Here is a 16,347-nt window from a genome sequence, read left to right on the forward strand (position 1 = left end):
ATGTCCGCGATTTCTGGGCGGCTGGAGGGAAAGGTGTGGCCGAGCTTAAAGGCGGAGCTTGTGACGTTTGCCGAGAGGGAAGGCATGTTCTGCAGAATGGGCCGCGCTTATAACCCACCCACCCACAGAAACGAACAGCTTTTTCCAGTATATAAGATTATTATATTAATACGCTAAGCCATATTTTGTGGACGTATCTCCTCCGAAACTGCCAGACAGACTGTCGTCATTTTCGGCATGCGGGTGCTTTGTGGTCTAATGAACAGGATGGGCTATGTGAGATCGTGCCGGACGGACAGGTTTGGGATTTTTTGGCGATTTTCTCATTTTTACATTTGTTTGTATGGCGACGTGTGACGTCACCACTGAGAGGTGTGATGACGTCATGACATCATCGGTCATTCGCTGACGTCATTACATCTCTCGTCGACAGACCGTCACCGCTGAGAGGCGTAATGCCACTCCTAGAAAGCAGCGTCTGCAATGTAAAACCCTCTTCTGCACATGCTGACGACTTCAGAAGGTGAATTTGACACAAAAAAATGTAACGAGAAACATTGTATATAAAGAAATTCTATCAATCACATTGTGAACACCGGATATATTGACGTCCGAATGAACCCTCACTTCAGAAACTTCGCGCGGAGCACGGATTTGGCTAGTAATGTAATACGTCGAGGTTCTGGGGAGTGCTGCATCAATCCTCATTTTTACTATTACAGTGGTTTATTTTATTTCAGTTGTAATGTCTAAGATAATATGGAATAGGCAGAGCCTAGAAGCGAACGTAGAATTCTTCTTACATTCGCTTTTGACTTTACCTATAACTTGTTGACAACTGTATACGCAATTTCCGGTTACTTCGGCCTGGATTCGGGATCAGCGATCAAATAATGTAAATCACGATTAAAAATTATTTCTTGATGATGCGGGAGATATCTTTATTAAAATCAGTGGAGGAAATATACACCATGTCTGATATTTGGGTCTTTCATGTCTCCGACGATGCCTTTATCTCCCAGCATGCATCATTCCCCATGCCAAAAACCGGAAACAAAAAAAAAACCAGAAACAAAAAAAAAACCGGAAGCAAAAGGGTCATAGCCAACGACACGGATTCACAATTGCCATGGTATTATGTTGTTTTTGTTGTTTCCTATTCTCTCATGTGCACGCGTTAAGTAATATTCACAAGATAGAAATAAAACCCAATCGTGTTTATACACCGCACAGCGTTTAACAACAACCGGAAGCAAAAGGGTCATAGCCAACGACACGGATTCACAATTGCCATGGTATTATGTTGTTTTTGTTGTTTCCTATTCTCTCATGTGCACGCGTTAAGTAATATTCACAAGATAGAAATAAAACCCAATCGTGTTTATACACCGCACAGCGTTTAACAACAACCGGAAGCAAAAGGTCATATCCAATGACACGGATTCCAAATAGCCAGGGGTATTGTGTTGTTGTTGTTTCCTATTCTCTCATGTGCACGCGTTAAGTATGAAGCTCACTGCGTTTGCTATAAACAAGGAAAAATTGTGAAAACACGACCACGTATTGAGGCATTTAATAAATTCTAACAACTAAAAATAGACAAATTAAATACAGGGGATGTTAACACTACGTTATCTGCTGCTGCTGATGAGTTGTTCCTGGAAGTGTTGAGAGGAAGGAGGTGGAGAGGTTATAGTGGAGGGTGATCATCTGTGTCAAATGACCTTGGCAAAGATGGTGGTGTTGATGATGTTGAATTGGAGAGTGTATGAGATGCGGTTGAGCTTTTTGACCGCAAGATGTTGAGGACTCACTGGCTTCGTCCTTTGGATGTTCTTTCCCTTCATTTTTTTTGAAAAAAGGAAAACAAAGTCATCTGAGCTGCCTTCATCTGCTTTTCTTTTTTAATTAACTTATAGCAGCTGAGGTCGGCTTGGACATTTTGGGCCACTCTTGAGCTGCGTTCTGTGTTGGGGGTCATCTTCATCGAAGATAGCGAGACCGATATCAATGAGGCGGAAAGCCTCCACCATCCTCTTAATCGTGAGTGCGTAGTGGCTCAACCTCTTCACTTTCTGCCTCTGACTCCTCCACCTAGCATTCCTTCTCCAGCATTAGAAGGTCTTCATTTGAGAGCTCCTCCCAGTACGAGTCCAGCAACTCCTCTATAATCACCCACAATCCACCTCATCAAAGCTGACAGTCTTGGTCATTTCGACGATGTTACGTCGTGCTTTCGACAAATCATTATTCATGCTGAAATCCTTGAAGCCGTTAATAAATTGAGGGCAAAGTTTCCCCCATGCACCATTCATACAGGAATGGGTGACTTCCTTCCAAGACTCCTCAACATTACATAAAGCATCCCTGATTGTAAAGGGCTTCCAGGATTCCTTTACAGTCATCTGATTATCAGTTAATTTCACCAGGTTTGTAAATGTTATTCGGAGATAATACGTCTTGAATGTAGCAATCACTCCCTGGTCCATGGGTTTAATAAGGGATGTCGTGTTGGGTGGAGTAAACACAACCTTCATGTTTTCGTTAAGATCCTGGATGAATTTTGGATGAGCTTGGGCATTATCGAGGACGACGAGAATTTTAAAACTCAAATTCTCCTTTTCACAATATTCCTTCAACTCAGTAGCAAGCTGGGAGCTAAAATATTCACAAAATATTTTGCCTGTTATCCAGCCGTTGGCATTTGAATAACAGTAGACAGGCAAACATTTTTTAACATATCCCTTCAGAGCACTGGGATTTTCTGAATGGTAGACCATTAACGGTTTCAATGTACAATCACCTTCAGCGTTACCTCCCAAAAGCAGCATGAAGTGATCTTTCGCTGATTTAAACCCAGGTGCGCTCCTCTCATCATGAGAAATGTCCATCCTACATGGCATCCTTTTCCAAAACAGACCAATCTCATCAATGTTGAAAATTTCTTTTGGAGAATATCCACCTTCCTCGGTAATGGCCTCCAGAAACGCAGGAAACTTCTCTGCGGCATCGGCGTCGGCAGCAGCAGCCTCTCCGGTCATTTTAATGTTGTGATAGTTGCAACGCTCCCGGAAGTTCAAAAACTACCCAGAAATAGCGTTAAATGGTGTCACTTCACCTTCATCACTTATAAAGTTTTTATAAATGCTTCAGGCCTTTGCTTGTATCACAAGCATGTTGACAGGCATGTTCTCCTAGGTTTTGATGTTCAATCCATGTGATGAGCATGCGTTCCATTTTTTCAATCATAGAACTTCTAGCATATGATGTCTTGGTCGCACTCACTGAGGTTCCACATTTCGCACCTTCTTTTATCTTTTCCGCACGATTTCTTATTGTTCGGAATGTGGACGCACTCAGGCCCAGTGCACGCCTCATATCAGCTGTACGATCACCTCTTTCATACCGTCCACAAACATTCCATTTTTACTTCAATAGTGATGGCCTTCCTCTGTCTTTTGCTCACACTACCAACTTCGCGACACCACGGACGCTTTCCAGTCAGGATTGCAAAGGCTCCACTTATTACAGCGGCACAATTCTCTCACAAAATGGTACACACTTCACCAAACACACGAAGCCAAGATGGAGGGATCCGGAAACTAACTGTGGGAGAGGAAATCAGGAAAACGAGGGAGAGGGAGGCAATCGATCCAGCGGGAATCAGCTGTTATAACGAACTTTTTTTTATTTTGTATACCTTGTCAAGGCTCGTATGAGAGCCAACACACAACGCACAGCAAGGGGGCATGAGACAAGAGGGGCGGGAGTGGGAAGGACAAAACAGAGGGGAACAGAGACATTTGGAGATCTGTGGAAGGGAGAGCAAAGGGGCGGGGAACACCGGGTATACAAGATGGACATTACAGGGACTTTCAGGAAGGAAAGCAGGACATTTGAAGGAGGCGGGCTTGGTTGGATTAACATGGGTAGAAAACATTGAGGATTTGGATGGGGGATGATAAGAGGTGGTGGTGAACAGCTGTTTTGAAGGCCTGGAGGGAAGAATGGGATTGAATAGAGTGAGGGAGTTTATTCCAAAGGCGGGAAAAAAGAGGAATGAAAGAGTGAAGGTGAGCTGTGATTCATGATTTTGGTAGTTTTACCAGAAGGGGGTTGTTGGCGGACCTTGGGCGCCCTGCAGAAATGTGGTGGGGACAAATCACAGAGAGAGCAGGGGGTGGCGAGGCTGGAGAGGAGACGGTAGAAGACAGAAAGACCACCGACCAGCCTGCGGTGAGAGAGTGAGAGGCCCAATGCCTCAGCCTCATCGTGGGAGATGCCAATGATCCGAAATGCCTTGGTTTCCACAACGTGAAGCGGAGAAAGATGGAAGGCAGGAGCACCAGCCCAGAGGGGAGAGCAGTACTCCATCATGCTGTGGATGAAAGCTTTGTAAGTGGTCAGGAGCTCAGGTGGGCTGAGGAAGGACTTTGCACGACGGAGGATTCCCAGTCGGCGACTGGCTTTGGAGGCCAGGTTTGAAATGTGGCTTTCCCAGGAAAGATCATGGCAGATAGAGACCCAGAAGCTTGAAAGAAAGGACTTCTTCCAGAGGAATGTTGAGAAAGTGGATGGGGGGGGGGGGTTCTAAACGGTCCTTTCGGAGAGACATAGTGAGAGTGTGAGATTTGTCTGGATTGAAAGACATGCTCCACGTGTTGGACCAGTTTGTGATTTCATCCAGATCTGCAATGAGCGAAGAAGTTGCTGCATGCCGGTCTGAAGGATGACAGATGGTACGGCAGAGGGTGAAGTCATCAGAAAAGAGGTAAAGAGGATTTTCCGAAGAGTTGGAGAGATCATTGATGAAAACTAGAAAAAGAACAGGGTCCAGAACACTACCTTGAGGAACTCCAGCCTGGACAGGAACAGGGGATGAAAGAACTCCATTTAGGGCCACACGTTGACTGCGACAGGAGAGGAAGTCTGCGAGCCATGAGTGGAGATGGCCTTGGATACCATAGGAAGAGAGTTTGGTGAGCAGGGCAGGGTGCCAGACTGTGTCAAAAGCACACGATATGTCTAGGGATATGGCTCTAATTTCATGTCTGGCATTGAGGACTTCCATCCATTGTTGGGAGAACAGAAGCAGGATATCCAGCGTAGAGTGACCTTATCTGAAACCAAATTGATGATCAGAAATCAAGCCGTTGGAGAAGAGGAAGGATTTCATGTCTGAAGTGATGATGGATTCCATAACCTTGCTGATGATTGGGAGAAGGCTGATTGGTCTGTAGTTGCAGGGATCTGTTTTTGTACCTTTTTAATGCAGGGCAGTAATGTTTGCTGATTTCCAAGCAGATGGCAGATGACCTTAAGCAACTCTCAGTTGGGTTTGCTTTCCATGAGGCAAAGGCAAGTTCTTTCAGGACAATTGCCTCACCACAAGCTTCAGTTTACCAAGGGCGGGAGGAAGGGTAGGACAACTGAAGACGAGAGGGGATAAATCTGTGCACGAGGGAGAGAAAGTTTTTTCAAAGAATTCCCAGGATGAGTTGATGTTAAAGAAAGTAGTGATAGGAGACCAGTCTATAAGTTTGATGGCTGCTTGGAGACCCTGCCAGTAGGCTTGAGTGAAATGCCAGACTCGACGGTGTTGAGGTGGTTCACTGAAATAGCCAGAGAGATGTCCACTTTGACAAGGAAGTGGTCAGAAGAACTGAATGGAGCGGAGGAAGAGCAGCAGATATTGTCAGGGAAATTTGTGAAAATCAGATCCAGAAGAGATGGAGTACCATTGGTTGAGATCCGGGTCGGGAAATTGACCGATTGAGTCAGTCCCAATGAGTCGCAGAAATATTTTGCTGAAGTGCCATGACAGGTGAGAGAGGTACCCACACCAAGCCAACTGGCATGATGATCCTTGAAGTCACCACATATGAGGAAGAGAGAGTTTGGATGAGAAGATATAAGTTGGTCCATGTTTTCGGATAGTGAGGTGTAATTGGAGTCATCACTGTTTGGTGGATGGTGCAGTACACATATAAACATGAGGTGGGAGTGGAGGGGAAGCCGTAGCCAGAGGTATTCCTGGGTTTGTTGGGGAGTGAGAGCAGTGCATGGAGAGTGAGGAATAGAGTCTATGATGAGGATGATCATCCTCCACCAGGATGAGGCTCAGGTCTGTCATACCGGAGGAGGGAGTAACCAGGGAGAGACACTTCCCAGCAGGCACACAACGTTGTTGCAACGTCGTTTGCCAGTTCTATCCTGACGTCAGAATTGGGTCAGTGGGAAGTTGTTTTTGCAACACCCATGATGTCAGATTTCAACATTGTGACAACGTTGAAATCTGACGTTGTTGCAGCGTCGTGTTCTGGTTGTATCTTGACGTCAGAATTGGGTCAGTGGGAAGTTGTATTTGCAACACCCATGACGTCAGATTTCAACGTTGTCACAACATTGAAGCATGACGTTATTTTTCAACTTTATCACAACGTTCATAAAATGGAGTTTTTGTTTTTACCTTTTTCTTTGCACGCCAAAGAAACGAACATTGCAGTGCATGACACCCTTCAGCTTCCAGCTTGATGGAGCCCTCGACCCGTAGGTCTGGGGTCAGCGGGGCACCGCTGTTCCACCGGTGCCATTATCAAAAGATTGAATTTGTATTGCAACACCATTATACGTTGCACACATTAATACATAATGATCACAACTTGAAAACAACTGTGATTCATAATCATTTATTATCACGTACCACGCAGAGCATGATTGCGGCAAAAATATACAAGCAGTATTAACAATAATAATATCTTTATTCGTACCAAAAAAAGCACACTCAAATACAAACGTACAATAAATAAAAGTAGATACCATTGCAATTGAGAAATATATACTAAAAATGGGGAATAAAAAAAAAACCACATGGGCAAAAGTCGTAAATACCTTTTTGACAAATTAATTTTGTGCAAAGCACAGTTAACAATTCAAATTCAGAAAGTTTTGCTCCAGAGAGGAACTGTGGAACTTCTCTCTCAAATATAATTGACTGCACAAAGGCATCTTTAAGTACAACAACATCATCATGCAGTGTTAGTAAAACTCAAGCCTGTTGGCTTAGTGGTTAGGGTGGTGGCTTGGGATCCTTGGGTCCTGAGTTCAAGCCCTGTTGGCTGCTGAATTAAAATACACCAGGAGGTTGACTTAGCCTGTCATCCTTCCGAGGCCGGCAAAACGAGTACCAGTGTACTGGAAAGGGGGACACTGCATCAGCGGTATAGCCACGTCCCAACCAATGATGCAACCAGCAGCCACAGGCTAAACTCGATCGAGAGAGTTAGTAAAACTGCTGATAATTCTATGCTTGCATACATTATGGGCATTAGGAGCGCACACGCGCGCGCACACACACACACACACACACACACACACACACACACACACACACACACACACACACACACACACACACACACACACACACACACACACACACACACACACACCTGGAATTATAGATAGATGAGGGCTTCTTCCTGCCCGCACCTCCATGCCGATTAGGGGCATATTCCAAATGTTGTGATATGGCAGTGTCCACATCCCCCTCCATTGCTGTTGGCTGACTGGTCATGGTACTGTCTGAAAAATAATAAGAATTTCCACTTCGTATATATTTGGCTTTATGATCATCAAACAAGACTTGCAATGTGAATTACGCTCAAGTCATGCACATTATAAACTGTCATTTAGCAGAATTCATTACCTCTGGCAACTTTATAAAAATTCCGTTTCCGGAAAGGTCTCTTCCCATTCTTTCCACACAAATTGTATGTGGACATCACAGCATTGGACATTCACCCTTATTTTAGAAAATAAAAACAATTTAGTACACCAGTGTTCGAAGCAGCTTGTAACAAATTTTAAGTTCCACTGCCCTTAAAAAGCCTCAATTAATATTATTCTTAATAATATAAAGTTATTTTCATGTCTTTTGATAACCATTTTACCAAAGGAAAACAATTGTGCACCGAAAAACTTGAACAAATCCCCTATAGTGACAAACTACCGCAATGAAGGCTTCATTGTTACAAGCGGCAGTTTGTCGGCGGCCAAAGGGTTAATTTTTTATGACAAAACTTCACATTTTTTGGCGAAAAATAACTGACAATTGTTTGCCTTTGGTTCGGCCTAACTCGTGAAAAGAGGACATAAATAATAATATATTATAAAAAAAAATAATATTAATTGAGGCTTTTTTAAGGGCAGTGGAACTTTAAATTTGTTACATTGCGGTAATTCGTCGGACCCAAACGGCTGAAGCATTATCCACACCAGTAAAATATATAAAAAGGTTCTGAACCAATTAAACTTGTCCAAAGTAATTTTTGCAGAGTTCCCTTGTTGCCACAAACCGGTGTTTTTTTCACCGGGCCCACGGAAAAATGAATTGATTATTTACCGTCGATTTGTACACATGATCAGGGCCATATCAGGGGAGGGCCATATCAGGGGAGGGCCATATCAGGGGAGGGCCATATCAGGGGAGGGCCATATCAGGGGAGGGCCATATCAGGGGAGGACCATATCAGGGGAGGGCCATATCAGGGGAGGGCCATATCAGGGGAGGGCCATATCAGGGGAGGGCCATATCAGGGGAGGGCCATATCAGGGGAGGACCATATCAGGGGAGGGCCATATCAGGGGAGGGCCATATCAGGGGAGGGCCATATCAGGGGAGGGCCATATCAGGGGAGGACCATATCAGGGGAGGGCCATATCAGGGGAGGGCCATATCAGGGGAGGACCATATCAGGGGAGGGCCATATCAGGGGAGGGCCATATCAGGGGAGGGCCATGTCAGTGACAGTGAAACGTGATAAACGGATGAAATCGGGTGCCGGAGGATTCGATCGTCAGATGCCGTTCCCGAGTCCAACGCTCGAACCACGATCGAGGGGCCCGAAGGGTTTGGGAGAGTTTCCATTGAATGTTACTGTACAGATTCCATCACACCAGGAACAGGAACACATCATGGATTCTGTGATCTTAAAAACGTCCAAAAACAAAAGCTAAGACATAAAATCGATTTATAATATTATACTTACCAAAAATGATCACAGCAGAAGATAATTTTGACTATAAAAGCGGATTGACTGCCACACTCAGAAACAGCTGAAAGTTTACAAGTTTAACCAAACTTTACAAATGGCGGCTCGTGATGCGGAAATAGGAATTAGCTAATCAGATGTCTCCTCCCGTGAAAGGCAGACACAATCACCCGGCACGAGGTGGAAAATCACTCACCCTGGAAACACATAACGCAGAAAAAACCGTTTTAGATCATCGCGCTGCGGCTGTACCACGTCGTGATCTGGTTGTACAACCAAGCGGCCGATTCCTGACGTCGTGAATCTTTCAGACTGATGTTTCTGCTCCGACCTTGCAAAACCTTTGCCTGTCAGATTCATTCAGTTCAGCCATTTTCTTAAAGCCATGGGTATTAATTTTGACTAGCAAGTTGCCCATACTCACAGGGGATTCTAAACAGGGTCGGGGTGGAAGCAGAAAATATACAAATGGCATCTTCTGTCATCAAGCTAGCAAGCTGGGAGCAACAATTTGTATTTATTGCCACATCTGATGTAATTTAAATGTCCTCATGGTGGCGACATGATCCATTTGAAAATGTTTGTTTAATATATGTAGCTTTTTCATGTCTTGGGTGCATAATAAAAATATGTATTGGTGTCAGCCAGTGGCCAATTGCAAATTGATAGCAGAGGAATCGTTCTCAATCCCAATTGAGCTCACCTCTTCTTAGCCATTCCAATGAGCCTTCTTTGTCTATGCCCAATCTGCCCAACTCTGTTTTTTTTCTTTAATATCTCCCTGCTCTTTTATCATTTTCCCAGTTGTAAGTGTATGTTTGTTGATATTTCATTTTATAATTTTATTTTGTTTATTTTGCAATCATTGAAGCTGTATTTATTGTTGTTTCAGTTTCATGCGTGACATCTTCAATTCACACCTGTTTTTGGAAAATTTTTGCTGAGTGTGTTAGGGATACCTTGTCTGGCTTGCTATCTTCATGTTTGCATACAAATTGGATTCAGTAGTCTGTTGAACTTTTCACGTACTCAGCCAATCCTACAGGTGTCACTCTATTCATTTGCTTCAGCTCCATCAGGCCGCTACCTCATTCTCATCTTGGCAGCTACATTTTGGGGATGCATTGATTTTTTTGTGGATAGTGAGGAATTTTCTTGTTTTGATATCTAGTTTGTTGATTTCCACTTGTGGTCAGTTTATTCTTCTGCACCATTATTGGAATACTGGTGCTGTGAGTTGGTCAATGGCTTTGATTTTATTTCATGGGGAAAGGTATGTTTTCAAGAGAGGTATGTCAACTATTGCACCTGTCCTGTAGAGTTATAACATATGACGTCTGGGGAGGGGTGGGGACGGATGATACATTTGGGTGGAAAGCCTGGTTGTTTTTAGAGCGGGTTTGGTGATTGTGCCTGTTGTAGTCGGCTGGTCGTCCAAACCTTGAAAAGAATGATGACAAAAACCTGATCGAGACTTTATTTGTTCAGCAGGCAACTCTTTAGGTGTTGAAACCCCAACATTCCAACTAACTTCATACTACCAGCATGTGGGGCAATGCCATAGTTTTGTTTGTTTGAAACGTTTGCTCGCACGTGAGGGTGGTCGGGTCTAAAAAGATACTCTTAAGCCATACACGGGTACGATAAAAATCGGGATCAATGGTTTTCAATGTGTTGTGTTCACGTACAGTATGTCTGGATGCAGATACAGGTACAACATTTGGATATGTATACGATTATTCCGATCGTAACATGTAGCGATTGAAATTGTATCCACAATGCCATCGGATGGTGAAATGCCCCTGATTACATCATGTGGAGTATTTGAGAACCATGCCAGTTCTTCTCTGATCAGTGCTGAAGGAGTTCAGGAGTTGATGGAGCTGGTGAGGGGAAACCCTTGCCTCTATGACCCAAGACTCCCCAAGCACAAATGTGCAAATAGAATACACAATCTCTGAGTCTGCATTGCTAATGTAATAGTGTCTCTTTCAGAGTATTGGGTGTACTCACCATCTGCACCTTCCTTTTGATTTCTCATTTGACTGTATTTATTTATACACATTTAATATTATAATCAGAAACTCATTGTCCAGCAGAGAATTAAATGTTGCCTCCTTGACAAAGCTGGTACTATCTTGCTCGTTTGTGCAAGAAAATTCTATTTCCACACTTGTCATATTTGTATCTGTATCTATGTATGTGAAGAAAAGTCTGATTTCCCGCATGCCTTTGCCATATCCGCAATGCCATGTATGTGACCACAACTTTTGTCGCTGCTAATCAGTATGACTTTACATGAAAAAGAATACCTACATTTGAGGTTAAGATATGTCAACTTTATTAAACTTCCAGGTGATATAATTGATTTGCCCTTTGGACAGGTTTATTGAGGTTTTCACTTGTCTGACGGCCATACCTGCCTGTCCCAAACATTGAGACAATTGTTGGACGAGTCCTGCCCACACCTCCATAATACCCTTCCTTCTCCCCACCCATACCCTATGCTCTCCCAAAAGTACTCAACCCATCTTTTCCCTCACCTCTCATCCCCATACTCTCCCTAACTCTCCAAAAAACCCCATCCCACTTCCAGCCACCTTCCCTCTCCCTCCACCATCATCTTGTCTAAATATAATAGTTAAATGTTATTGCACACTACCATATTCAAACATGAAAAAGATTATTTTGCAACTCCTTCAGCTACAGATCTTTACAATTAGAAGGTAAAACCTAAATATATGAGGTCAAACTGGAGCTGCATCGTGGCTGTTTTATCTTTCCAGGCTCGACAAGGAGTCAGAAACCAGAGAAAGTGAAAAAGCAGAGGTGCAAGAAGCAGTACCCAAAACTGACACCGTTCCAAACCAAACCTATGTGTTTATGGATGTTGAAACAACAGGAGTGAAGATCGACCGACCGCGAATCACAGAACTGTGTCTCATAGCCGTGAATCGCTTTGGCTTGCAAAATGTGCTTTTGGGACCTCCTTCACACAAGAATTCCAAACAGTTGCCTCTGCCACCTCGTGTCCTTGACAAGATGACTGTGAGTGGGTGCAACCTACTACTTATCCATCACATGAACAGTTACTTTCTGACTTGATTATTAGTGTGGCAGGATTAAGCCGTAAGCTGGATTTCAATGATGGAAGGGAACCATGTTACACAATATACATGTACAGACAATGCACAACATAAATGAAGGTACCCCAACAAAACCCTCGTATATGCTCATGCGTTAGAAATTATGCTGTCTGGAACGCATCTCCATGTAAACAATGGTGTGATGACTCCTTTTAGTACATGAATGGATCCTGAGCGCCAACCATCACTGCATGGTTGGATTGTCTGAAAAATGTAAAAGAGGATTTCACTAGATAGTCAAAAAATGTTTTTGGAGACCATAAAAGTATTGGACCAATCATGCTACCTTGCAGTACACCCAGCCTCCAATGGCAAAGCAGATAAGAAAACTCGATCAAAAGCTATTTAATGATTGTGAGTGTGGAGTTGGTCTGTACAAAGCTAAAATTGTGCATTTTTGTGCATGCATCATTGACTGACAAAACTGATTCAAATTTGGTCACTGTTGAGTACAAATGGCATCTTCAATGAAGAAGATATTGCCCAAATTGCCCTGTGTTGCTCAATCTCAGGAATGCAAATCTATAGAAATACTAAAGTTGCATTGGAGTTGAAAAGATAAACAACAATAAAAAGCTCAAATTTTGCATGTGCTGTTATAGCAAAAAGGCTGAAACAACCAATTAGTTATTCCAACAAAATATCTTAAATGATGAAATCGATGGTCTCCTTGGAAATGAAATGGCAGCAGAAACAGGAGATAAGTTTAAATTAGAATTAGCTAGGTTCCTGGAAGTTATGGAGATAGAGGGTTATAGGGATGTTGGCAGGACTTGTAGGTAGTTTGAGCATTGATGGGTGATAGTGTGCATGTGTACAGAGTGCTGTTGGTGGAGGTCTTATCAAGGGGTGTTGTGTGGTTGATGTGTTTTTTTTTTAACCAAGCCCATGTCCCTTCCCCTGAGGGGGGGGGCTGCATTTTCTTCTTTGGATCTTGTGTTGATAAATTGGTGTGGTGTTGATGTGGCGCAGGCATGATGGGCTGAATGGCCTCCACCCGTGTTTAATTTCCTTCCATAATGAAGTGATATCTTAATCCCTGTATGATTTTGATACCAAATATGCAATGTCACAAGAAAGCAAAAATGTGTTTGTGTATGCATGCGTGTGCATTTTCCACAGGTTTGTATAGATCCCCAGAAGGTTGTCCGTGATGATGCATATCGTCTCACTGGTCTCAGTAATGAACGACTTGCAGAGAATCGTCGCAAGGGGTTTGACCAGGATGTGATTGACATGATATTGGCATTCATAGCTCGCCAACCCACTCCAGTCTGCCTCTTTGCTCACAACGGCTTTGCCTTCGACTACCCAATGCTGAAGGTAATGTTGCTGCACTGTCTCCTCTCTGTTTCGTGTTAACCATCTCATGATCTTCCGAGCCCTTGTACATCCTACAAATTAAGCTTATAAGGTCCTGCAATCCTCCTTCCACAAGAGTCCCACAGGGCATGAACCACCAATGCAGTGACACAATGAGATCCCAGGGAGGAACCAGCACAAACCAGTGAACCTCATAATGTTGAACCAAGTCAAAACCAGAGGCACCCAGGGATGGACGGACAGACTGACCGACCAACCAACCCTTTCATGTGGCTGTGTCCTCTTTTTTTAGTTCTGCTCGAGGCACCACCTTCGACCACCCATTGCGCGCTCATTTGCTGTCCTGTGGGGGAGTTCCCCCACCATATTTGCAGCCTTGTGGTCTCCCGTATTCAGCCCTTGTTAGCCACTCGCGAGCACGTATCCCTCGGGCTCGGTGTCACTGGCACCACACAGACACATGTGACCCTGCACACTTTGCCCAAGTGGACTCCTGGAGTTGCAGAGCGTAAATTTACACACAAAGACGGATCACGCAAGGAATGTTACAGAATACATAAAAGGGAGGAGGTCATTGGGATTAGACAAGAACACTGAGGGAAGGGAAACACGAGCTTGCAACACCTCATTTGACACTGCCTCGCTAATACATAAATTACATATGCTTATGCTGCACATCCATGACTAAATAACAATTATAATGTAATCCCCGTAAGATTGGTAACAATATATATGCCTCATTATACTTTTTTTGGCATATCTTGGACAAGCATGATCTTATTTATAGCACTTTCTGAATGCCCCAATATAATAACTCAAGCTGAAGCACACACACACACACACACACACACACACACACACACACACACACACACACACACACACACACACACACACACACACACACACACACACACACCAACCTTTCTATGTTGAAGGTCAGTTAGATGTTTACCTTGTGGAATCTTGATTATGAGTGAGTTTCAGTATGTGCTTTCGGTATTATACCACATGACGTTTTCTTCAATTTTGATACTTTGCTCATAGTTCTTCCTGCCTGGTGTTGGCTTAAAAGTTAAGGTAGCTCACTTAAGATCTAAGGGTCCTTACTCTTGAGTTTGAGCTTCTGTTGTGCCAATAAAATAACTCCAGCTGGATTTACACAGCCTATAATCCTTTGGACGTTGTCAAAATGAGTACCAGCTTGCTGGGAAAAATGAGTCATTCGAGTATCCTGCATCAGTTGCGTATAATCCAGGATTGCGCCCCCCCCCCCAGGAAAAAAAAAACTGTCTCGGTAGTCTGAAAAAGTGAAAGGAGTGATTCTTCTTCGTAGTTCTTTGGAGTTTGATTTTTGGAATCGTTGTCAACACCCTCTCTTTACCAACTTCAACCCAATCTCTCAAGAATAGATTGGATCCTATACCCACCTTCTCCTTCCTTCCTTTCCTCTTTTACTCTTACTTTGAACTGCACTTACCAGCTTTCATTCGATTATTGTCATACACAATATGGGACTTTCAAAATGAAGTAATCCACACCAGAATGCTCAGCTCACACGCACATAACCCATTATCAGCGATGTTGATTGGGGCATGTTTCCGTATGTGCAAGATAAGGTTTGTTACCGAAATGGCTCACAAATCTTCTAAAAGAATCTGAAAATACAGTGAAACCCCAATTTTACGTGCCCCGATTTAACGCGAATTCGGATATAACGCGATAAGTCATTGGACCTTTTTTTTGCTCTTTCCGGAACTGAAAAGTTTTTTGGCGAGTTAGAATTTCGTGTTTTCTTTTCTTCTTCTTTTTTTTTGATCAAAATGGAACAAACTGCTAGAAAAAGAAAATCTTTTTCTGTGAAAGATAAGCTTCACGTACTTGATGCGATCAAGACTGAAAGTCAAACTCAAGTTGCACGGGACCTCAGGATACCGGAATCAACACTTTGTGGCTGGAAATCTCAAGAAGAAAAGTTACACGCGTCGCTTTGCAGAAGAAGCAGTTGCAGTTGAAGAAGCAGGAATGCTGGGAGAAGGGTCTGGAGCCAGCCTTTTCATCACGCCAAACCACCACGGAAGATGATGATGATGACGAGCCAGATTTGTACGGCTTCACAGAGGAAGATGTGCGTGAGGCAGAGAAGCTGTCTGAATGGAGCAAAGAATAACTACACCAGTGGTACTCTGCCGACGACGAATGCCCAACATATGAGCACCCAACGGACACCGAGATCGTCCGCAATGTAACTATAGTGCCAGCGGAGGCAAGTGCACCGGTTCTCGAGCCACAAAAATATGATAACGAAGAGCCTCCACCCCCACCCCCAAAAGTGTCTGAAGCCATTGAACACCTCGAGGGTAGCCTCCGTTGGCTGGAGACCCAGGAGGTAGACCACATAAAAATCCTCCAACTCAGAAGCATTCTAGATTTCGCTCGCAGCCAGCGACATGCTATGTTCAAGCAAGGAACACTCAATCACTTTTTTTTTAAGAAATAAACTGTAAATGATGATTGCTAATATTCTTGATTGTTTTGTTTATTGAAAAGCTTAACTAAAAATTAGTGTTTTAATTTCCACTGTAACAACAATAATTTATTCACGGAATTCTTTAATTCAAAAGTAATTTACTTGATTGAAGGTAAATGTGCAAAAAACGGGTCAAATAGGGCAAAAACAGGGGTGTTTTGGATGTTACGTCAACATTGTGTCAGTTTGAACGCCGATTTTCTTGAATCCCGATTTAGTGCGACCCCACTTTTTTCACGATGACATTTTATGAACCTCAACGATCGCGTTATAACGGGGCTACACTGTACTTGGA

At 43.4% G+C, this 16,347-nt stretch overlaps 1 protein-coding gene across 4 annotated transcripts in view; it reads left to right on the plus strand.

Moving 5' to 3' along the window:
• The window catches only part of LOC147018585 (three prime repair exonuclease 2-like), a 54,014-nt gene that overhangs the window by 26,504 nt on the left and 11,163 nt on the right, over window positions 1–16,347 (plus strand). For all 4 annotated transcript variants that reach the window (XM_085898377.1, XM_085898379.1, XM_085898378.1 and 1 more), the window contains 2 exons: window positions 11,840–12,101; window positions 13,322–13,522. In XM_085898377.1, coding sequence (XP_085754503.1) covers window positions 11,840–12,101; window positions 13,322–13,522 — 463 coding nt within the window. The remainder of the gene's footprint in view (window positions 1–11,839; window positions 12,102–13,321; window positions 13,523–16,347) is intronic.

Source organism: Eptatretus burgeri, chromosome 10 (assembly GCF_056783735.1).
Source record: "Eptatretus burgeri isolate ZD-2024b chromosome 10, Ebu_testis_v1, whole genome shotgun sequence".
Classification (NCBI taxonomy): domain Eukaryota; kingdom Metazoa; phylum Chordata; class Myxini; order Myxiniformes; family Myxinidae; genus Eptatretus; species Eptatretus burgeri.